Here is a 24,363-nt window from a genome sequence, read left to right as displayed (position 1 = left end):
CTTTACCCTGGCAGTAGTCCGCCCTCTCTGTAGAGAAGATGGATTGTGATCTTCAATCAGAGAATTGCCCTTGCTTTCTGACAGCATCTACAGCAAAGCCTCGCTTCCTTGGACTCTTCCCAAGATCACCCAACCAAAGCTCAAATGTTACAATAGGTTCTTTCTAATACACTCTTTCTGAGATGCCCTGCAACTCCCCATGTATTAGGCCTGAGTGGTTCACCTATAGATGTGTTCCTGGGGGTCCTTTGGCAGGAGGTACTGACACTCACTCATAACAAACAGATACCTGGAAAAACCTCCATGTTTAGAAATTATGAAATATACATTTGAATAACCCATGGTTCAAAGACGATAACATGATGAAAATTGGAAAACACTTTATTGAATGATTAAAAAAAATACTACACATGTGAATCAGTCAGAAGCCTGACAGGAAACAGATGGTACATGCAAACAAAGTAATTCGAGAAGAGTGAAATAAAAGGACCGGGGTGACTTTGTAACCTGTCAACTTGGCTGGCCTGAACTACACTTCCCAGAATTCTCTTTCCTATTTTAGGTTTTGGTTAGGGTGGGCCACCTGAGAGATTCTGATGGGAGATTTGGAGAAGAGAAAGGAAACACACATGACTGAAAATGTTCTTGTTACTAGAAGATAGAAGAAAGAAAATAACAAGAAAAAGACAAGTAACACAATAGAAAAATGGGCCCAAGCCTTGAAAAGACAAAAGCTCCACAAACACATGAAAGGGGCTCAACTTCATATGTCATTACAGAACATGTAAGTTAATGTTACCATTTCACACCCGGAAAAGTCTGATGACTCTTAAGAGTTGGCAAGGCTGTACAGCAGTAGAAAAACTTTAACACATTGTTGATGGGGGTGTGTTAGAAAACAGGTTGGCATTTTATAGGAAAATTGAAGGCATATTTGCCCCGTGGCCCAGCATTCGACTGCCAAATATAAAAATTCTAGAGAAACAAATGTAAATTGTTGCAATGGGTTTAATAGTGACTCCCCAAAAGATATGTGTACATCCTGACCCCCAGACACTGTGAAAATGACCTTATTTGGAGAAAGGGTCTTTGCAGGTGTGATTAAGTTAAGAATCTTGAGATGAGGTCATCCTGCATTATCTGGGTTGGCCTTAAATCCAATGACAAGTGTCCTTATAAGAGACAAGCAGAGGGAAATTTGGGACAGAAAAGGAGAAGGCCATGTGATCAGAGAGGCAGACATTGGAGTGATGTGGCCACAAGCCAAGAGAATGTCTCCTGCATCCACCAGAAACTGGAAGAAGCGAGGTACAATTCCCCCTCAGAACCTTAAGAGCAAGTATGACCACACTGACACCTTGATCTTGGACTTCTGACCTCCAGAACTGTGAGACAAATTTCTGTTGGAGGTTGTAACCACCAAGTTTTTGGTAATTCATTATGGCAGCCACAGGACAGTCATGCAATGCTTCATCACAGCATTAGGGTGCTGAAAACAAAGCAGATATCTAGCAGAAATACAAGATAAGTCCTCTGTGGTAAAGTTATACAGTGAAATATCTACCAAAATATAAAGGAATAAACTATATATACCACAGCATGGATGAATTTTAAATGCATATGTTGAATGAAAGAACCAAAACACAGAAGAATACATAAATTAATTATACTTTGATTTATATAAAGTTTAAAAATAGGCAAAATTAAACCATATTATTTATGAATGTATGTCTGTTTGGGTGGCAAAACTCTGATGAAGCAAGAAAATGGTTTCCACAGCAGTTAGGGAAATAGAGGAAGGTGACTGTGGGGAGACATGCTGGGACCAGAGGGTGAGGCTCTAGTTCTTGACCTCGGGCTGGTAATATGAGTACATTCACTTCATATAAAGTGCAGAAAATGCATGCAAAATATATATTATTTATACCCTTCTCTGCATCTGTGCTGTACATCACAATTTGAAAGTTTAAAACATTAGAAAGCAGAATTAAAATGATGGTTTCTTGCAGATGATATGCCTCCATATCTGGAAAATCCAAAAAGAAAGATCTACTTTGAAAAATGTTATAAAGAGTAAGGAGAATACAGTAAACTGGCTGCATACAAAATACTTTAGACAAATGATGAGTTAGAATGTATAATAAAAAGCTCCATTAAACAAAAGAAAGATAAAAAATCTAGAAATAAAATTAACAAGAAATATGCAAGATCTATGTAAAGAAACTTTAAAAAGTTCCTTGAGGGCATGAAATAGGCTTGAATGAATGCAAGGGTCTACCATGTTTTCACACAGGAAAACTTAACTTTGTAAAGATGCAAAAATCTCCCTACATCAATCTATCGATTAAATACAATCTCAGAAATACAATGATATAATTTTTTGGGAACTTGTCAAGATTCTAACATTAATCTGAAAAACCAAAAGCTTAAAAAAACAGAAATATTCTTAAATAAAAACTAATGAGCCCTGGCTGGTGTGGCTCAGTGGATTAAGCACCGGCCTACGAACCAAAGGGTCACTGGTTTGATTCCCGGTCAGGGCACATGCCTGGGTTGTGGGCCAGGTCCCCAGTAAGGGGGAAAGCAAGAGGCAACCACACATTGACGTTTCTCTCCCTCTCTTTCTCCCTCCCTTCCCCTCTGTCTAAAATAAATAAATAAAATCTTTAAAAAAAAAAGAATGAAAGGGACACTAGTCCTATCAGATATTAAGATATAATAATGGTATAATAATAAAAAATCACTGCTGTACTGGGTCTTAATAGAATGACAGAACAGTAGAAAAAAATAAATTTTAAAATATACCCAAATACAAACAAGAATTGAATAGATGATTAAAACATTATTTCAGTTCACTGGAGGAAAAATGGATTACTCAATAAATGGTGTTGGGACACATAAATGGACATCTGGGAACAATATAAAGTTGAATATCTATCTTACAATATACAACAAACTAAATTTCTGATGGGTCAAATTTAAAGATTACAGAAATGAAACAGTAAAAATACTAGAAGCAACCATAGTAGATTTAAAATGTAATGTTGGAGGAGGATTTTTTAAGTATGACTTAGACCTCAGAAGCCAAAAAAGAAAAGCTTGATTTATTCAATACACAAAGAGTTTCTGTTTTTAAATTTCTTTTTGTTCATTTACTTTTTGACAGAGGGGAAGGGAGGTAGAAAGAGAGAGAGAGAAACATCAATGTGTGGTTGCCTCTCGCACGCCCCCTACTGGGGACCTGGTCCGCAATCCAGGCATGTGCCTGACTGGGAATTGAACCAGCAACCGTTTGGTTTGCAGGCCAGCACTCAGTCCACTGAACCACATCAGCCAGGGCAAAAACAGTTTCTTTAATACAAAAATTACCATTACCAAAGTCCAAGCAAAATAACAAATTGGAAAAATTGTATGCAACTCCTATCAGAGACAAGGAGGCTAATTTTCCTATTACATAAGTAGCTCTTACAAAATAGTAAGAGAAATGCCAAAAACCCAATAGAAAAATGGGCAAAAGCTATGAGTTCACAGGAAAGAAATACAAATGACTTCTAAAAAAATCAAAATTAAAACTACAATGAGATGCCCTTTTTTCATTTATCAGACTGGCAAAAGTAGAAAAGTTTGCCAGCGTGATATGGTGGTGAAGGTGTGGGTAAACAGGCACTCTCGTACATGGCTGATGGGAGTTGGAGCTGGCACAACTTCTATGCAGGTAGTTTGGTGACATTTGTCAAAATTACAAATGTATATACCATGTTTTGCCATGTATAACTGTGCACTTCTTTTTGCCCAAGTTTTTCAGGGGAAAATAAGGATGTACATTATGCATGGGTAGTGCCTGAAATATCTTGTATCTGTTCTTGTGTTTTGTAATTAATTGTTACATAAAATTTCTTGTACCATAATATGTTAAAAATATTTGCTATAATTCTTTTATAATACAAAAACCAGATATCTAAATATAAGTAAATAAGAAATTGAATTAAAAATTAAAACAAAATTTTGTCCCCTGAAACTTTGGGCCAAAAACATGGGTGCACATTATACATGGCAAAATATGGTACCTTTTGCCGCAGCAATTCCTCATCTAGGAATTGATTCTAGAGATATATTTGCATATGCGTGCAATGATTAAAGAATCCTTAAAGAATACTAGATAGACATTAAATAAAATGAAAAAACTATGTACTGTTATGGAACCATCCCCAGCATACACTGTTAATAGTATGCTGGCATTTGTTTAAAACAAGAATGTGTGTGTGCACGTACATGCATAGACTATTGATGGGTAGTGAGTGGTTGAAGCTGGGTGTTCGGTACATGGAGGCTAATTATACCATTTCCTGTTTTTTGTATATCTGGAAATTTCCATGATAAAAAGTAAAATATACTTAGAATAATGAAAATAAAAAGAATATCTCTAGAAGAATACACAAAATATTAATAACACTGGTTTCCTCCACAGGCATTGGAACATAGGAACTGTATTTGATAGAATAACAGACATGCAGCTAGGGTTGTTTAAACACAAAGAGTTTATTTTTGTCATGTATTGAAATATTTGAGAGTAGGCAGTTGCTGGCTTTAGTTGCTCAAAGATTTCAAAGGAAAGTTCTTTATGACTCTATTAGCATTTTCCTTACTGTGCCAAGATAGCTGCGGAAGCTCCAGATACCGCATGTGTGTTCTAGGTTGGGAGAGAAAGAAAGGGGCAGAAGGGGACCAAAATAATTCAGCTGACTATAAAGGACTTTTCAGAATCCAATGCCTTCCCAGTAACTTCCACACTCATTTCTTTGGCTATTCCTATCTCCAAGGGAGTCTGGGAAATGCAGTTTTGAAACTTGGCACATTGCTACCTCCAACAAACTCAGGGTATTATTACAAAACAAATCATGAGAAGGGTCAAAATAAATGGATAAAAAAGTTCCAAGAAAATACTAAAAGAACAAAAAGCAGGTAGAACAATACTATTATCACATAAAATAGAAAACAAGGCAAAAAGCTTCCCAAAGGATAAATATGGGCATTTCTATAAGTAAGACACAGCCCAAAGAAGTTATAACAGACATAAACATTTGCACCAAATGTAGCTTCATAATATGTGTGGCAAAAAAACTGATAGAAGTTCAAAAAGAAATTGACATTATTAGAGTGCAAGAGACTTATTGTACAGCTGTCAGGAATTGAGAGACCAAGGAGGCAAAGAATAAGTAAGAATATAGAGGATTTGAATGAAACAGGTCATGAGCTTGACCTAACAAATACACAGTGTATAACTAACTGCACCCAACGTCAGATAATACAGACCATTCTATATATATATATATATATATATATATATATATATATATATATATATATATATATATATTTCCAAAACCAATTATGCTTTTGGTTACAAAGAAAATCCTGAGTATGGTCAAGATGGAGGTGTAGTTAAATATGTTTCACTTCCTCGCAAAACCACAGAAAGAATTACAACTAAATCTCAAAACAAATAACACCCGTAACTGTCAGAAAATCAAACTGCATGAAAGTCTGACAACCAAGGGTTTAAAGAAGCCACATTCATCCAGACAGGTAGGAGGGCCGGAGACGCAGAGACAGGGTGTAGAGGCAAGGAGACATGGTGTGGCACAGAGAGGCAGCAGTAGCAGCAGCAGAATGGGCAGGGGAGGTCCCACATTCACGTGTGGTGGATAAAAATCAGGAGGGATGCCTTGGGAGTGAGCAATCCCAGCCCCAGGCCAGACTGCACAGCCCAGGGTTTCAGTGCTGGGAAGATAAATCCCTGTAATGTCTGGCTGTAAAAACCAGTGGGGGTTGGGGTGGCGGAAGAAACTGCTGGATTTTCAGGAAACTTTGATTAAAGTCCCTGCACTGTCTTAAAACATATGCAAACCCACTCGCTCTGGGATTCAACACCAGATCAACAGCTGGAAGGGTGCCAGTTGCACACGGGAGTAGGTGAAGTGACTGAAAATGAGGAGAGTGCCAGGCAAACCCCCAGAAGCCAGGCAGTGGCACATCCTCTCTTTGAGCCCTCTCCCCACATAGAGCCACAAAGCTTTGAAGCAGGTTGCCCCACCCTGGTGATTACCTAAGGCTCCACCCCACACAATTTACAGGTGCCTCTTACAAGAGAGTCAAAGCAGCTTTACCTAATACATAGAAACAAACACAGGGAGATTGCCAAATTGAGAAGACAAAAAAATGTGGTCCAAATGAAAGAACAGAACAAAACCCCAGAAAAAGAACTAAACAAAATGGAGATAGCCAACCTATCAGATGCAGAGTTCAAAACACTGGTAATTAAGATGCTGAAAGAACTCATTAAGTATGGCAACAACATAAAGGAAGAAATTAAGGTTACACCAAGTGAAATAAAGAAAAATCTATAGGGAACTAACTGTGAAGGGAAGGGAGCCAGGGTTCAAATCAATGATTTGGAACATAAGGAAGAACAAACATTCAACCAGAACAGAAAGAAGAAACAAGAATTTTTTTTTTTTTAAATGAGGGTAGCATGTGAAGACTCTGGGACATCTCCGAACACGCCAACATCCAAATCATAGGGATGCCAGAAAGAGAAGAAGAGCAAGAAATTGAAAATTTATTTGAAAAAATAATGAAAGAAAACTTCTCTCATTAGGTGAAGGAAATTGACATACAAGTCTAGGAAGCACAGAGAATCCCAAACAAGTTGGACCCAAAGAAGTCCATACCAAGACACATCATAATTAAAATGCCAAAGTTAAAGACAAGAGAGAATCGTGAAAGCAGCAAGAGAAAAGCAGAGAGTTACCTACAAAGGATTAACCATGAGACTGTCAGCTGATTTCTCAAAAGAAACTTTGCAAGCAAGAAGGGGCTGCCAAGAAGTATTCAAAGTGATGAAAAGCAAGGACCTACAACCTAGATTACTCTATCCAGCTAAGCTATCATTTAGAATGGAAGGGCAGATAAAGTGCTTCCTAGACAAGCTAAAGCTAAAGGAGTTCATCATCACCAAGCCATTATTACACGAAATGTTAAAAGGACTTATTTAAGAAAAAGAAGATCAAAATTATGAACATTAAAAAGGCAACAAATTCATAACTATCAACAACTGAATCTAAAAACAAACAAACAAGCAAAGTAAACAACCCGAAAAGGAACAGAATCATAAATACAGAAATCATTTGGAAGGTTATCGAGTGGGAGGGGGAAGAAGAAAATGGGGAAAAAGGTGCAGGGATTAAACAGTATGATCAGCAGGTACAAAATAGACAGGGGGAGGTTAAGAATAGTATAGGAAATGGAGAAGCTAAGGAACTTATATGCATGACCCAAGGACATGAACTAAGGAGGGTATTGCTGGAGGGGAGGGGGGTACTGGGCCGAGGGGGGCAAATGGGGAAAAATTGGGACAACTGTAGTAACATAATAAAACATACTTAAAAAAGAAAAACTGGAAAAAAGAAAATCCTGACAAGTCCAAAAGTAGAAATCATATCCATAGAATCCAGAGCATTTAAATCAGAATTTACTAACCAAAGTAAAGCCTCTGATACTGAGAGTAATGGTTAATGAAAAAAAAAATAAAAGTAAAAAGTCCAGAATAATTGGAAGACCAAAATAAAAAATGCACAAAATCATGGTAATTTTGGTCAGGAAAAAAAGAATGTGAAGAAATGGATAAATATCATAGAAACAGGATGCAGTATAACTTCAGATGCAGAGACAATTTTATTAAAAATGTAAGAGAATATTATATAGAGCTTTATATAAATTGGAAAATCTAGATAGAATAGATAATTTTCTAGGAAAACGCAAATTACAATAATTTGTCAAAAAGCATAAAATCAGAATAAGCCAATACGTGTAGAAAAAAATGTAAAGATAGTCAAAGATCACGCCTTGAAAACTGCATCAGGCCCACGTGGCTTTTTAAAAAAATCATCACTTGGGTACATATTTATTGATTTGAGAGAGAAGAGGAGAGGGGAGTGGAGGGGAGAGAAGATGTTACTAAGTGAGGCACAAGGTACAGACACTATAAAAGAAAACTCTGACACATTTGACATCATCAAGATGAAAAATACAACCTATGCATCACAATAAATGCACTATAAGCTAAGTTAAAATAAATAAGAGTGTGAAAGAAAGCATATGCAACATGTATGACAAATGAAGGGTGAATATGAAGTATATAAAAAGAACTGTCAATGGGAAAAATAACAAAGAATTTGAACAAGCAGTTTGCAGAAGTTTCAATGCTAATGATCTATAAATATTTAAAAAGGTGTTCAACGTGACTACCCTAGTGATCAGGAAAATGCCAATGAAGTGCTGGGGTGGAGGCGGTATGGCGCAGAGTTGACTTTTAGGGAGACGACCCCTAAGTTGAGGCAATGTCCTCAAGCTGAGCTCCTCGGCATTGTCCCTGAACAACAAGCGGTCTGTGACGAGGCTAGTACAGGTATCAGGAGGAAGTGTTGTGAAGCTTTTATAGAAATTCCACATCACTGTGATATCGTTATTGTTTGTTAGAAAAGTCTTGATCTGCATTGGATTGGGGGATATAAACTGATCTTTTACCCTAGATGGTTTGAGGAGCACTACTCTAGGAGAGAGGAGAAAGCAGATGTAAGGAGCTGGGGTCCCTGAGTGACTGTGGAGTAGAACTGCCCCATCAACCTGACTGCTTGGCTCTGACTTACATGACTGAGGAATATTCTTGTCTGGGCATGGTATTTGTAGCACTATGTAAAAGCACTTTAGGAATGGAATTTTGTATTCAGTTGTTTGATTCCTTTTAGGTCATGAGTGTTTTCAGACAAAGTCCTACAGGGAATTCTCATTTGGCAAGAATGAAATACAGCAGAACCTCGAGGAGGAAAATCTACAAAGTTGTATACAATTGTGCCTTTTATAAATCATCTCTGATCCTTGAAATAATAATGTGAACATTTGAAGAAAAGAATGAAGTTCTAGAGAAAAGTGAGGGTCTAAAAACACATTTTGATCTCACCTAAATTAACTTCAAACCACACTTTACATAATACTTTAGGAAAACAGTTGCTGAAAAATGTAAAGGAAATCTTGTCGTGAGTACTGTTGTAGACACTGACAGTTTTCAGTAACTAAAGGCAAAGGGTTTTTGAGATTCAACCAAACTGTTAATCTAGGGTACAAAGTTCCTTCTGGAAAACAAGGTACTGAAATCTTCCTTCTGAAATGCAGCGAGCTTCTCGAAAAGTGTCAGGTGTCATTATGCAGCAGCCAGTGCAAAGAGGGCAAGGGCACAGGGACCCAAAGAGTCAAGGGAAGGCTCAGGCCAGGGTTCCTGCACCAGAAGGCCAACCCTGAAAGTTGGAGGGTGACAATGGAAAACAAAATCATAATACCAGGTATCTTTGAAGATAAATTTCAGACTTATTATTGAATCTCAGAAATTCATTTTCTGATAGTGAGATTTGAGATTTGTTGGCCTTGGCCAGCTAGCATTGGCCAAAAGTGTCTTCCATGCATTTCCATACCATTCCGTAGCTGGCTTGGTGAAGTGAAGCTTCTTGAATTTCAGAATCAACAGTCCCCACCCTCACTATTAGGCCTGCCCCATGTGCAGACAGCTCCTGGCCTTGAGGGGCCTTCTGAATCAAGGCTGAGGTTGCACCCCATTCTCTAGGCACCTGCCACTCACCTGCCATCTCCAACCAAGAAATCCTACTACTGCCACCAAAGGGGCTGTCCTGGAACACAGAGAGGCCTGAAGGACTCGACTCTGGGTTTCCTGCTCTCTGACATGCCTGGTACCCTCTCTCCTGCCCTCAGTTCCACCCAGCGCCCTGAGCCCTCTACCTTCCTGAAGGTCTTGGGCCTCACTTCTCCCTGGTCCAGCCTCCCTGCGTCTCCCCATCTGTGAAGGGGACCAGCAGGGCCTAGGTTGGGGATGGGTGTGGGCAAAGGAGGAGCTCTGAGGGATAGAGGGGTGCAGGTTGCCCTGCTCCCCAGCACCCAGGCCCCGTGTGGCAACTGGCATCAGCCTCTTGCTCCCACCTGGACATGCCACAGAATCCTCTGGGCGCACCAGTCCCCCAGCTCTGCGTAGTTGCCTGCCGGATCTTCACCCACTTCTAGCAGGTTGAGCAGCATCATGGGCACCACTATGGACCCTGAGGCTGGGGCCCCCATGAAGCAGGGCTGGCCCAGTCCTGAAAGGTCCTCCTACACCCTGTGTATGATCTGATCCATCATTTCTACTGCTTCCGTCTGGGTGGAGGCGAGGTGAGGAGAGAGGCCCAGGCTGAGGCTGCACCCCGTTCAGTCAGGCCCCCAGGACCCAGCCCTGGGGTGGGAGAGCCGAGTCCTCCCACGCACTCACAGGACACCTTTCTTCACCAAGGGCCTGCTCTGGGCCCGGCCCGGGTTGGGCGCTGGAGGCCAGGGTGCATCTGCCCCATCCTGCCTCAGGGGCTCCCCGTCTGGAGGTGCCTGCCACCCCTAGGCAATGAGGTTGGGTAGGGACCTCAGGGAGAAGGGAGAGGCCCCCTCCCAGCCAGGGCCCATGGAGGTCCTTGGAATATGAAATCAGTAGGACCTGAGCATGGAGAGAGGGGGATTCACTTGGTAATATTGTCTTAGGCTCTGTAATTAAAAAAATTGAAGTCTAACAAAGTGTAACTGCATCCGCTAAAGCGCACAACCCTAGCATTCCAGCTTGGTAAGAACATAGGTCCCACAAGACATTTTGGCAACGTGTCTGTCTTGTTCTGGTGCTCTGTGCTTGAGGGCAGGAATTCTATCTTTCACTTTTGGAGCCTGGCATACAGGAGGAGCTCAATAAATGCTTGTTGAATGAAGGTCAGAAAAGGAGTAAGGGTGAGGGAACAAAGTATTTCTGACCCGTTTTGCCTGAAAAAAAGTGGGGGGGCATGTTTATTTTATATATATTTAAATGTCTTTTAATTAAAGCAATAATAGGTACTCAGTGGGAAAAATTCAAATAGCTCACCAATGTATAGGTAAAACTCCTAAATGCAGAAATCTAAGAGAAGCCTAAGTACTCTCACTTCTGTTAATGGTGCGCAGAGCACCCTTGCCCATGTTTCTTTTTTCTCTCATTATCAGGTGATGGTTTCAGGCCAAAGGTGCACTTCAATGGGAAGCCAGTGGCAGCCCCAGCAGTAAGCCATTTGAATGAAATACATTTTAGTCCAGCATTCCAATGATGACCTGGGCCACAGGAGATTCTCTTGGAGGGGCTGGTAATGGTGGAAACTTGAGGCTAATTGGTTGGGAGGAGACTAAGTTGAAATGCAGTCAGCTTCAAAGCAGAAGCCCCCATTCTACCTACATGCTTGTTATGGACTGAATGTCTGTGCCCCTCCCCCAAATTCATACCTTGAAATCCTACCCCCCCCCCCAAGGTTGTAGAATTAGGATATGGGGCCCTTGGAAAGTTATTAAATCATGAGGGTAGCACCCCCATGAAATGAGTGTGCCCTTGAGAGCTCCCCCATCCCTTCCATGTGAGGGCACAGCAAAATGGCAGCCATCTAGGAAACAGGTCCTCACCAGAGAGTAGCTTTGCCAGTAATTTGATCTTAGACTTCTAGCCTCCAGAACTGTGAGCAATAAATGTCTGTTGTTGATAAGTTGCCCGACTTACTGTATTTTTGTTATAACAGCCTGAACAGGTTGAAGACCATGCCAGTGGTCCCTCTGAGGTGGGCTACCAACTGGACAGAAGTGGGTTGGGGCAGAGGGTCGTGTTTGGGGGCCTGGACCAGGGCAACAAGATGGGGTGCTGGGGACTGAACTCCCAAGCCAGCGAAAGACTTCTTTCGCGGGGGGCGGGGGTGCTCAGAGGACCGTCATGTTGGAGAAACTACAAGGTTCCAGAAGAGGGGGCCACTAGAACATTCTCAAACCCCTACTAGAAGCCTACAGGGCCCCAAGAGAGAAGCCCCAGGTTGTCCCCTTCCCTGGGGCCTGAGATTAGGTGTCCAAATAGAGCTGTGGCCTTGACATCTGTAAAAGCAAAGGTTTCCAGAAGAGAGTTTGCATGTTTAAAGAAAACTAGGTGGAATTCTCAGTAGCAACCATGTCACAAAATTAGCAAAACAAATGAACGGTTCTTTGTAAGCATCTGGATTGGATTGCAAGCCGAGAGGGCTGGGTTGTGGGTGGGGCAAGGTGCTGTCACACCCCTTGCCTAGAATTTGTCAGCTGACAGTAATGAGGATAGGACCCTGGAGGAAAAGTGACAAGGTCCTTAGCTGAGAACTTTCAGGGAGATTGGGTTGGTGGGGGGCATCATGCTCCTTTCCAATATTTCTCCCTGGTGTTGGGGTACATGATGGCCGCAAGGGCCCAACCCAAGTACTCCTGGAACCCACTCTGCACTTGCCCTTCCAGGGCCAGATAACTGACTCCACAACTGAGCCATTTGCATTTGGGAGGGTCAGGAAACCAGAGCCCTCTCCTCATTACCTGCCTTTTACAAGATAATGGTCATTAGAGAGAAGGCCAGCCACTGGCCACCATGAGGACTGACCTCCCTACTCAGCCCAGAGAGGTTGGCCAATTCTCGAGCCCCAGAAATCACTTCTGTCACCCCATCCCCAGTCCCTAGGGGAGGGACTCGGGGTCCAGCCTGGTCTTCTGTTCCCACCTGGAATTCAGACTCAGGGGAGAGCCCTAGATGGGGTGGGGGAAGGCACGTGGCTACAAGACAGGACCCTTCTGCCTAGGGGTAACTCCAACCTTCAGGAAAACCAGCCCTCCCTTGTCAGGGCCTCTCCTCTCCCCTCTGAGTGTCCAGCAAGTGAAGGCCAAGACAGCACTTGGACCCCAGGAACAGGGAGAACTACAGAGCGTGAAGGCAAGGAAACAACTGATAAACTAAGCTTTGACAAAATAGGTCAAGGACACCAAAGCCATTTAACATATATTTATTGAAATCTACTTGATGCAAGGCACTGTGCTAGATCTGGTAGGGGAATCAGACATGAAGGACCACCCCTGTCTCTAAGAGCTCACAATCTAATGGGTGGAGGAGGGCAGGGAGGGTGAAGCTATAGTGCAAGGCTGATTATAGTTAAGTGCCATAAAACATACAAGTTAAAGATATTGGGAGGAAGGAGAAGAGTGCCAACAACCCAAATCTGAACTGGGGTGGGATATAGCTACTGTTCTCAGGTACGCAAATACCATTGAAGGCTGTTTATAGAGACCATTTTGACTTTTCAAAGTAAACACTCAAACTGATGCAATAACAATTACAAAATGTAAGTATACACAGCAATAAAGAAGTTATCAATTCCTTACCTGATGGATTTGCTGGAAGTAGGAAGACACTTCCAAAATCAAGAACACGGTGGGGGGGACTTAACTCATTTCATGGGGCAAACTTGGGGTCAGTACTGGAATGATACCCAGACAGAAAAGCATTGGTCAAACTCACTGACACTAAAAGGCGTAGGTTTTTTTTAACCTATCTTAGAGAACAGAATACAGTACCACATTTAAATGGGTGTTTATTACAGTTAGGTGGGACTTGGGCCAGGAACTTGGGCCAGGTAGAACACAAGGAAAGACAGCCATGTGATGCTTCTCAGGAAGCAGCCAAATGATAAACTGGCTCTTGACAGATTGCAAAAAGCAGAGACCCACTCCAGCTGGCTCAAGTCAAGGAAATCTATAGTGGGGACTCAAGTGGACTGATGAGGGCAGTCCTCAGGAATCCAAGAACATAATGAGACCAGGCCTTCCTCAGGGTGCTGGAATTGAGGCAGCTCTGGGGTACCCAGCAGGAACCCATGGATATTCAAGCCAGCGCAGCACAACTCCTCTAAATACCACGTGCTCCCTCTTTCTTCCAACACCAGCTAGAAACTAGTTTCCTTGATTGCCCGTTGTCTCCAGCCAGCTGATGACCAGTTGCTGCCCTTCACTCAGATGGTTGGTTGTGGTTTAATCACTGTGGCCTCAAAGGGGGTTGAGGATCACATGGCACACAACAGGGCCCAAGCCAGGGGCACTCAGACTGCAACACCACGTGAGAAGGATGCCCACTGTGACTGGGTGGGGCACATTCTGGGAATTTGAGAGTGGGTATGACACAACTAATCAATACACTTAATCTCAAGCAGCAAAAATGGTAAACAATTACTTTTTCTTAAAAATTTCAGCAAGTATTCAAAACTTTAATAAAAGTAATGGAGGGTTTTGTCTCAGAATATAAGAAAAGGATGTATTTCTAATGAGAGCCAGCACTCTATGTAACCCAACTGCTCTTCGTTTCCCTTGCAAAAGGTCCGTGTGATTAGAAAGAAAAATGAAATGAGGTAGATACACAAATGCATAGACAAGCACATACAACAGAAAGCTTGATCACATTTTGCATCTGACAAAGCAGTATACCTAGAGAATCCCGGGAAATCCACCCCCAAGTTACCAGAGGCAAAAATGGAACTTGGCGCAACTACAGGACACGTGTGAAAGCCACAGACTGATTGCATTTGGAGCACAGACTTCACCCGCAAACACAGCGACAAGAAAGATGCGGTAGTGTTAACTCTGGAAAAGGGTTTGAGAGAATGGAAAAAATTAAAGGAGGGCATGACTGGATGCCAGGATGTCGTGTCCTGGCTGGGGAAAACAGAGCAGTGATGATGATGCTAATTCCCGAGTTAATACTGCATCTGGATCCTTCATAAAGCCCGACAAATGCCTTTTGAATGGGCAAGAAATGGCAGAGTACTTGCAGGTACAGGTGCCAGATTTGCCTCCCCCCTCCTCGTGGATGTCACCATTCCTCACCAAATGACCCTTGTATCAAATACGTCGTAACAGCTTGAAAAGAGAAAAACTGCTGAGAGAAGGAAGTAGTGATCCAGACACAGATTCACAACTACTGCAAGAACTGAAGCCCACAGAGCAAAAGGAATTGCTATGTAACAAGTGCTGTCAGCGGCTCTCCAGCCTGGGGCTCAGGACGGAGATGCCGCAGAGAGCCACTGGTGTGGCCTGGAGGACATTCCAGAGTACCTTCTGGCTAAGGTCACAGAGGTCATTCTGGGACCCTGCTTCCCAGGATCAGGGCTTTTGGGAAGTTTCACCTCAGCCTTGGTGGGCCCATCAGAAGGGCACACTTTCTCTCTTGGCCCTCTAGTGCCCCCACCCCCGACTCCAGGCACAGACGCTGGGAAGTCACACCACAGCCCCCGTGTGGCCGGCTTCTACATGTGGGCTCTGCAGGAAGGACCAGGCTCCTGGCCAGCCCTTGCTGCTGTCCCTCCTGGGTAAGGCTGCTGGAAGTGACAGCCTAGCCCCAGAATGACCAGCTTCTATTTTTATGCCACATGGGCCATCAGAAGGGCATTATTGCCCTCCAAACCCTTGTTTTATTGCCCCTCCTGGGCACAGCTGCTGTCATAGCCCAGGCCTGGTGTGGCCAGCTTCTATCACTATGACACGCAGGTCATCAGAGGGGCATGGTTTCTCTCTGAGCCTTTGTTCTGTTGCTCCTCTTAGGTGTGGCTGCAGGAGGTGATATCAGAACACATGGGTGAATTTCCCCCTACTTGCCCAAAGTGGAAGCCACCAAACCAACCTCTTTCTTGTTCCAGAGTCATTCACTAAGAGGAGGGTGCGATTCACATGACATCATTGTCAGGGGAGTCTTCCTGTGTTTGAGGAGATATCTCTTGGGTGGATCTGCTGCTCAGGCGCTGAATCCACGTCAGTCATGGCTAAGGCTCCCAGGAGCCCAAAGGATGGCCGGCTGCTGTCAAGACCAAGTTTGGACCACCCGATTGGTCTAGGTGAGGCCCAGCCCTGCTGCTGATGGCTAGGGCTATACTGAGGAACAGCCAGTGTTCTGGCCAATCTGTGATGGAAGTTTCTCTTGTGTGCCTGAGTGGCCAGGTTGGATAGTCAAGTACTGCCCACAGACAAGCACAGAGTCTGCATCTTGGATGAGGAGCGAGCCTGCTTCTCTGGCCCATTCTCATCCAGCCTGCCCACTTGGAACATTCACCTTCTGGTGGGGCAGGGCTTTCAACTTTTCGTTTGTAATTAAAATTATAGAAGAAAATGTCATCATATCTAACTACTCACCCAATGAAAATTGCGACTTAACAGGCAACAATGAATGCTTGGATACATAAAAATCAAAAGCTTACATAACAAAAATGTAATAAAACTGCTACAAAGAGCAAAGCGATAAAATTAGAAAAGAGATAATCACAATCAATATAGAAAGAACTGTTGTATAAAGTCAATATATCCCAAGGTAACTTGATAACTGGTCAAAGGAGATGAACGTACGATTTGCATGCAGGAAAATGGAAACAGTATTTAAGTCATCGCATGAGAGAAAGATGATGAGGCTAGGAGTCAGGAGGCCTGGGTCCATCCCCAGTTCTGGTACTAATGAGCCATAGAATGACAGCAGTAACTATGATGATGACAGCAGATGGCCTTCACTGTGCATCCCTCCACGCCAGGTGTGGTGTCCCAGTCCTCACCATAACCTCAGGAGGTAGTCTCGCGATCACCCCCGTTTTATAGAGCTGGAAACGGAGGGTTAGAGAAGTACCATCTAATCCCATGAGAAGAGGCAATCGTTCTTGAAAAGGAGGCATCACCTTATACTTGAGTCCTTGACATGTCCCTGTTATTATGGGGATGCTCTCTCAATGACTTGATTTTGAATAAAATAGTGCTGCTGAGGACAACGCCCATTAGCCTGAAACAAAGCCCAACCAATGCTAGTTTCAGATACGTGTCGAACTCACCAGATAGAATTGCTTTCAGAAAAAAGGACACAAAAGAAATTTAACCTAGGAGTATGATCTCACAAAAACAAGTTTTAGATGCTTAAAAAAAGGCTTTTAAAGATCATTTTAAAAAGCAACACCTTAAGTGGTTATGTTGTAGAGTTGTGAGACAAATTAAAATAAAAACAATTGTCCAATGTTACATGAACATGTACTTATGGCTTGGAAGGAAATTTCTAGTGAGAGTATTGTGCAGGGATTGTCACAGTGCTATATGGCACACAGCTCGAATGGATGGAAAACCATTGGATGTGCTTTGAAACTGTAGACTCAAAAGGGGCTCCCAGGCTGGTGAAGAGGTAAGGTCAGAAATGCATGTGAGGAGAAAGAACAAAATGATATGAAATGGAGCATGAGTAAAAAGGGATATTTTCTAAATTAATATATTATTCTATATAATATGTGATTTATAATATGTATATATATATATAACTAAATTAATAAATTAAATATTATAACACATTTGAGTATTCTATTTACATCCCTAAAAATTTATAAATTCAAGTAGGCCAAAAGACTTTGGGGTAATCTTTTCTTCAGGAAAGTTGGGCTCACATTATATTGATGCCGTCATTGAATAGCTCTATGTGTCAGTTTCCCTGAGGTGGGAGCTTAGAGGGGAGGACCAGCAAGCCCTCCTCCACCCCCACATCCAGGTTTCTCTTCTCTCATTCTCAGATTCAAGGCCTGCAGATTTAAATACCTTGAAGGTAGTTTATGCCAGTTAAACTAGCCAAAATAAGTTAAAATGGAAAAAGCTACTCTCAAGAGGCAAAATGGGAAACGAACACTTATAAATTGCTGGTGGCAGTATAAATTTGTTTCAACCTTTCTGACAATAAAATATATAAGCACTACAAAACTGTTCATCTCCTTTGACTTTGCCATCCCACTCTAGGGCGGGGAGGGGGGACCAGGAACCCGCTGGCAGAAAAGGTTCTATGGGCCTCACTACTCATGATGGGTCGGCTGATGCTTCTGCAGCGCAGACCGCCTCTTGAACACGCGGCCACACTCACTGCACTCACAGCGTCTTGCTCCACTGTGGGTCCTCCGATGGCGACTCAGGCCTGAGCTCCTCCGGAAGGCCTTCCCGCACTTGTCACACTCGTACGGTTTCAGTCCACTGTGGATCCGCCGGTGTTTAATCAGGTCGGAGGGCCCCCGGAAGGCCTTGCCGCAGTCGCCACATGCGTAGGGCCGCTCCCCAGTGTGGATGCGCTGGTGCTCCAGGAGGCTGGAGCTCTGCCTGAAGGCCTTTCCACACTGGCCGCACTCATACGGCTTCTCGCCTGTGTGGATCCGGCGATGCTTGGTGAGCTCTGAGCTCCTCCGGAACAGCTTGCCGCAGTGGGGACACCCATAGGGCTTGGCTCCGCTGTGGATACGCTGGTGTTCGGCCAGGCCACTGACCCCTCGGAACGACTTGCCGCAGTCGTCACAGTCGAAGGGCAGGTGGCCAGTGTGCATCCGCTGGTGCTTGAGAAGTTCCTGGCGATCCAGGAAATCCCTGCTACAGGCCTTGCAGGCAAAGGGCTTTTCTGAAATGTGAAGCTTCTGATGGCGAAAGAGGTGGGTGTTCACTTTGAAGGACCGCCCACATTCCTCACAGTCAAAGGGCTTCTCTCTGCTGTGGACACGCAGATGTTGACTGAGGCCTGCGTTCTTCTTAAACCTTTTCCCACATTCCTCACACTGGAAGGGCTTTTCCTCCCTCTCCATCTGCTCCCTCTTCTCCATGGCATCATCTAGGGCCCGGCTTGGGCCCGGGCGGGGCTCTGCAGCCACATGGCTCTTCCGGTGCTCGTTGAACTCAGAGACTCCCTTGAAGACCTTCCCGCAATCGCCACATTCCCAGCCCTTCTCCTCACTGTGAATTCTCTGGTGCTGCACAAGGAGGACCTTAAGCCGAAAGGTATCCCCACACTCTTTACATGCAAAGTGATGCTCTACAGGCAGATTCTGAGGGCTTCCCCCCTTCCCCTCAGAGTCCCCATTCTGTTTGACCTCAGGGCTGGGTTCACTGGCTCTCGGGGAGCTCGTGGATGCCATCTCCTGTGGCTGGGCGTCTTCACCCATCGTCTGATGTTGGTTCACTGAGATACTTTCTGAAATGAGAACCACAAAACACTGCAATCTGCAGAGGAGGAAGGAAGGGGGTTATTCTCTTTTGTCCAGTTGCTTTCCTCCTGAGAGAGCTGCTGAGCACCGGGCCTGGAGGCCATTGGGTCAGGATAGCTGGTGCCCATCTGACCAGAAGCAAAGACCACAGAGAGGAGGAGCAGAAGGGCCTGACTGATGGATAGGTGCTTCTTACCAAAGTGGTCCTGAGGAGGTCTCCCCTTCTATGACTGAGGAGCAGCCACACCCTCTCCCCAAAGGTTCAGCTGGGCTCCCCCCACACTTCCTCACATTTCTTTGGAATTCTTTTTCACTCACCAAAACACTTAGCTTGATCCGTGTTAAGGGTCTGATACCAATAGCATGTGTCCTTGCACCAGGTGAGAGACCAAGGAAGGATTCAAAGCAGGAACTCCTGCTTGTGGAAAAAGAAGGGGTTATGGTGGCAGTAAGCAATGAAATCAAAACAGTGCAGGAATGGGGCAGGCCCTCAGAGGGGAACCCCTTTCAATCCTCAAAATCTGGGTGTGACCTTAGGAAGTTATTCATCCATTTCAAACGCCTTTCTAAAGGGCTGGCTCCTTCCAGGGGCTGGATGAGGTAGGCTCTGGGCTCACCCTGGCAGAGTGCCAGGTGGTTATCCCAAGGAGCTGACCCCCCATTTCTCCATATCTACCCCCTCAGGGCCACACACTGAACTCCATGTTTTCCGCAACTCCACACCTGACCCCAGCGTCTCTCTTCTAAGAACCCTCCCCACCTCACATGTGCAGCATGATGGTACACAGAAGCTTGCTATTGTCCACCTCTCTCTCAACAGTAAACTATAATAAAATAGCCACACAATTTGTATCATTTGTGGGTTTAAAAAGTATTCTAAATTTCAGTGGCCAGTTTGTTCCAATTTCTTTTCCAAAAAAAGACTGAGGGGTATCTTCCTGTGCCATTAGGAATTGCAGGGGAGCCCTGAGAGAAGTCGGGTGTGGCAGGCCCTTTGTATTTTCTTACAGTCCATCCCTGGGGGCGGGGCACAAGCTCCCTCATCCCACTCCTGCTGCATAGGATCATGAAGCTGGTGGAAGGGGTAGGCATGTCCTTACCCACAGAAGTCAAGTTCCCGTAATATGCCAGCGTCCTCTGCTTAGAATCCACCTCAATCACTCCTTTTTTGTGAGGTATTGTGCCACGTCACCAAATGTCAGTGAATCCTGAGAGAATGAAAAGGGACAGTCAGTTTCTTCTTCCATTCTAGAATGAGGAAGGGGCAACACCACTAATACTAGAGACATGAAATGAGGGTCTGGAGGGAGCGTGCTTCGCTAACATGGAGATCTAACCACAAGTGTCAAGAAGAACTGGAAAGACAACTTGACCCAGTGCCGGAAGACCTGGGCTGCAGCCCTGGCCTCCTTACTGTCTTCCCCCAAGGGACCTCGGTTCAACTACTTTCCTGGTTTGAAACTCAGCTCCCCCAGTGGTATGATGGGGATTACAAGCTCAGCAGGCATCCATTCCTTGGCAGAGTCCAAGGAGAGAAGCAGAGGGAAGAAGGGAGGGTGAAATGGAGTGAGCAAAGGGAGCCGCTGGGGTTTAGGCCCTGCCTTGTGCCATGCTGGGGCAAGAGGTGAGGCTGAGGCCAGAATCAGGGAGCAGTGACAAACCCCCAAGTCAGGCAGAGGAAAGCACAGTTCACCTGGGCCTCCAGCATCTCCAGAGGGCCTGCCAGGGCCTGGTTTCCCAGGGCTCCATCCTGAGGAAGGGGGCAAGACCTGGGGGGTAGGGGGACAGGTGGAGCTAAGGAAAGTGTAAAGAGCCTTGAGTGACAGCAGCCCTGCCTTTGAACCCTCTGGGATGAGACTGGCAATTTCCTTTCCCCTGGCTTTATATCTTGTTGAGTCTTCTCTTGCACAGCAGCTGAGTAACAAGCCAGAGCCTGGGTAGGCCTAAGAAAACATACCCCAAACAGTGGGGAAAGTGAGCTGGCAAAGAATGAATACAGGCAGGCCAGAGGGAGCCCTGACAAGACAAATGAATGTTAGCCCAGGCCCAGCCAGGAGAAGACAGACACAGACGGAGAGCTGATGGTGGGAACACTGGCTCTTAGAGATAGGCCAGCCACAGGCCTCCTAGCAGCTAGCCTCGAAGAGGTCAGTGTTCACTCACCCTGCACAGGAAGGAAGCGTTCCCAAAAGAATATCAGAAGAAATAATTATGAAGTGAGAAAGTCTTTCCAACTTTGTAGGGGTAACAAAACCCAGATTGGGCCATCGGAAAGAAGAAAGGCAACAAAGGGCAGGAGCCAGAGCTTTCTGACCACCAGCAAGGCCTTTTAAAGGCCACACCCCACCCAATGAAACAATTCACCAGGTGACAATGAGTCAGCTACAGACAAGAACACTTCTGTGATATGTTTGACAAAAGGAAAAGTTGAACAAAACAGCTCAAAAAAGAAGCATCAAAGAAAAGATCTTCAAACCCTAAGCTGCTGAATAAATAAAGATCCCAATAATATGTATTTTACCTTTTTCTTCCAGATAGCAAAATATGTGAAAAATTAAAAGATCCTACCATAGGTATGTGTGCATCACAGATCGCCTACTTCAGTGAGTTCAAAGAACAGGAGCACAGTTTCTGTGCTGATGCCAGGTCAATTCAATTCAATTCATAATTAAATGAAAAGGAAGCATTTTTACACCAGCTCAAGGAACACAAAATCCAGATGCCCCAGCAGAAAGACTTATATAAAATTAGATGCTATATTAAAAGGAGGGATGGAGACTTCCACTTCTGGCCATGATGGTGTAACAAGGAAATACTTAATGTCCTGCCATAAACAAGTAGAAAATTGTACAAAATAGATGTGAAACAACAGTTTTTAGACATTAGAAAGCATGCAGCACAGGGTCATGATCCCTGAGAGAACAGAAACAAATGAGGTGAGCCTTATTATTGTCCCAGTTCTCTGCCTGGAGGCAATTTCTAGATTGAGAGTGTAGATAAGGGGGACTGAAACGGAGCGTGGTGGCTTCAAGGCACAGACTAGCATTCAAGGCACCTGGAAGTTCCAGAGTAGAGTTCCAGAAAGTAAGAAGCTATGCAGAAAAAACAGCCCCCAAAAAATCTTCATAAGGCTCCTCTTGAATCTTTCCTGACTACTAAGCAGGCGCAGGGTGAAATTCCAAAAGACTGGGGAAAGCACGACCAGGAAGCTGTAAGATGAACACTTCCCAGGACACACAAAGGTACAGAGACATTCAGCTTCCCAGCTGTCAGAGTACGGAATGCTTCTCAGTGAGCACTTGGGGCATTTGGTAAGGAAACAAAGGAAAAAGAATAGATGGGAAAGATAGAAACAAACAGCAAGATGACAAACTTAAATCCAACGATATGGATAATTAAGTTAAATACAAATGAACCAAACACTCCAAGTAAAAGGCAGAGATTATAAGATTGTATTTTAAAAATAAGACTCGACTATATGATGTCTACAAGAAACTTGAAATATAAAGACTTGAAATGTAAAGTCATGGATAGGTTAAAAGTAAAAGGATGGAAAACAATATACTATAACCAACAGGAAGTGTCTAAATAATCCCCATGTAATAAAAACAAGAGAGAGAGAGGGAGAATTATGAATGCAGCTCAGAACTCTGGAGACCTTACTGAAGAGTCCTAGAACTTAAGAGCAGGAATGAACACTGGAGAGCTTAGGTATAAAATCAACAGGCGGCATAAAAACAGTATGCAAAGAAATAAATAAAATAAAAATATATAAATAAAAATCAACAGGAGGCCAATGCAGGATGACATGCAGATTATAAAAATGCGAATCCTTCACAGAAGACGTAATTGTTTGTTAAAAAGTCAAAAGAGGACAGGTAACGGGGAGAGAATGGCTAAGTATAATTTGCTTTTTAGGAGACAAAAGGAATACACTGAGAGTGACTTGTAGCTAAAATGAGCTCATCTGTACTGCAATGCGCACTACACTGGGATGAAGTCTGGGTCTAGAAAGGTCTGCTTTCTTTTTCTGTAACATGAATTATTGGTAACCAAGCTGCATTTCTTTGGTAATCAGAAAAGAATAACAATTTAAAGACATGTGGGTAGACTCTGGATAGAAAAGATGGTCAGTATGCAAGAGGACAGGGCCAAGGCCAAGGAGACAACAGGGAATGGCCCTCGAAGCTGGGCAACATCCCGAGGCACCCCCATGGCAAGGCAGGCACGGGGAGGAAGGGCTGGCAGGAATGTGTGGGTAGTCCCAGAAAGCTTAGAGGCAGGACCATGGAGCTGTGACTTTCTGTGCTGTCAGCGCCATGGACAGGCGTGAGCAGACCTTCTTTGGCCCCAGCATCCACAGAAACCCCATTGCCATCCTTAACCAGGTGCCCAGCACTGGTGATTCCGTGGTACATGAATTAAGCCTCAAGCACCCAGCAGCCAAACCCTGTGTTCCACGATCACCTGGGCAGTGCTCTCTCTGAGCAGTTGGATTCTTCCTAGTGTACATTTGATGCCTGGTTTGACATTACCTTCCAATTCAAAACAAACTGGTCATAGATTACTTACACAACTGATTTATTAAAATTTACTTCCAACTGACATTGATGTTTTGCTGCCAAGTGTAATGGAGGTGGGGAAAGAACACCTTGCATTCGCCTTCTGAGAAAGATGGCCTGTTACAAACTTTATCTCACTGCCTTCATGCCAGAGGCCCAAGCCTCCTACAAGGGCCTGGTCCAGCCCCCGAGGCCCATGTTCTGCCCCTCAAATCTCAGTCATTCCTTCCAGACACTCTGACCTTCATTCTTCCTAGATATGTCAAGGCAATAGCTCTCAGGGTCTCTGACCATTACACAGGTGGTTTCTTCTAAGAATTTGGACCTCATTCGAGTGTCACCTCCCCAAAATGTCTTCACTCTCCAGCCCCATCAGAGTTTACTCGTAATACTTTTTTACTACCTAAGAATTATCCTCTGAAATTGCTGTTTTTACCTGACTCTCCTCAGGAGAAATGTCACCTCCCACAGGACAGGGATCATCTCTTTCTTGGTCACCGCAACCCCCAACATCTGCAGCAGCTCCTGGCACTGAGTGGGCAGTGATAAATGGAGGGGGTGCAAACTTCCATGTACAGGGCACCTACTACATGTTTGGCAATGCGCTTCTCCCTTCCCATAATTTAACAATCATGCCTGTTTTACAGAGAAGGAAGTCATGAATCAAAGAGGTTAAGTAACTTGCTTAAGGTCTAGCTCCCAAGATTTTACACTTTTTGAACCACATCAGAGAAGAGAAATAATATGCAACCATCTATCAGTAGAAGATAGGCAGTCATGGAAAGTCCCCGCAGCCTAATGGTATACACGGATACGGGGACTGGCTTCCTATTAATAGGCTCTGC

The 24,363-nt window shown here is 44.1% G+C and overlaps 1 protein-coding gene across 1 annotated transcript; it reads right to left on the bottom strand.

Moving 5' to 3' along the window:
• Positions 1–12,934: 12,934 nt before the first annotated feature.
• ZNF275 (zinc finger protein 275) lies at positions 12,935–19,371 on the bottom strand. The gene is given in 3 exon segments (XM_054578133.1): positions 12,935–18,943; positions 19,275–19,300; positions 19,302–19,371. Coding segments are annotated over 3 exon segments (1,203 nt in total). The 5' UTR covers positions 19,322–19,371; the 3' UTR covers positions 12,935–17,786.
• Positions 19,372–24,363: the final 4,992 nt, after the last annotated feature.

This window comes from Pteronotus mesoamericanus, unplaced genomic scaffold (genome assembly GCF_021234165.1).
Source record: "Pteronotus mesoamericanus isolate MK-2021 breed Mesoamerican mustached bat unplaced genomic scaffold, CSHL_Meso_final contig_493, whole genome shotgun sequence".
NCBI classification, from domain to species: Eukaryota; Metazoa; Chordata; class Mammalia; order Chiroptera; family Mormoopidae; genus Pteronotus; species Pteronotus mesoamericanus.
This window is presented reverse-complemented; position numbering and strand designations above follow the sequence as displayed.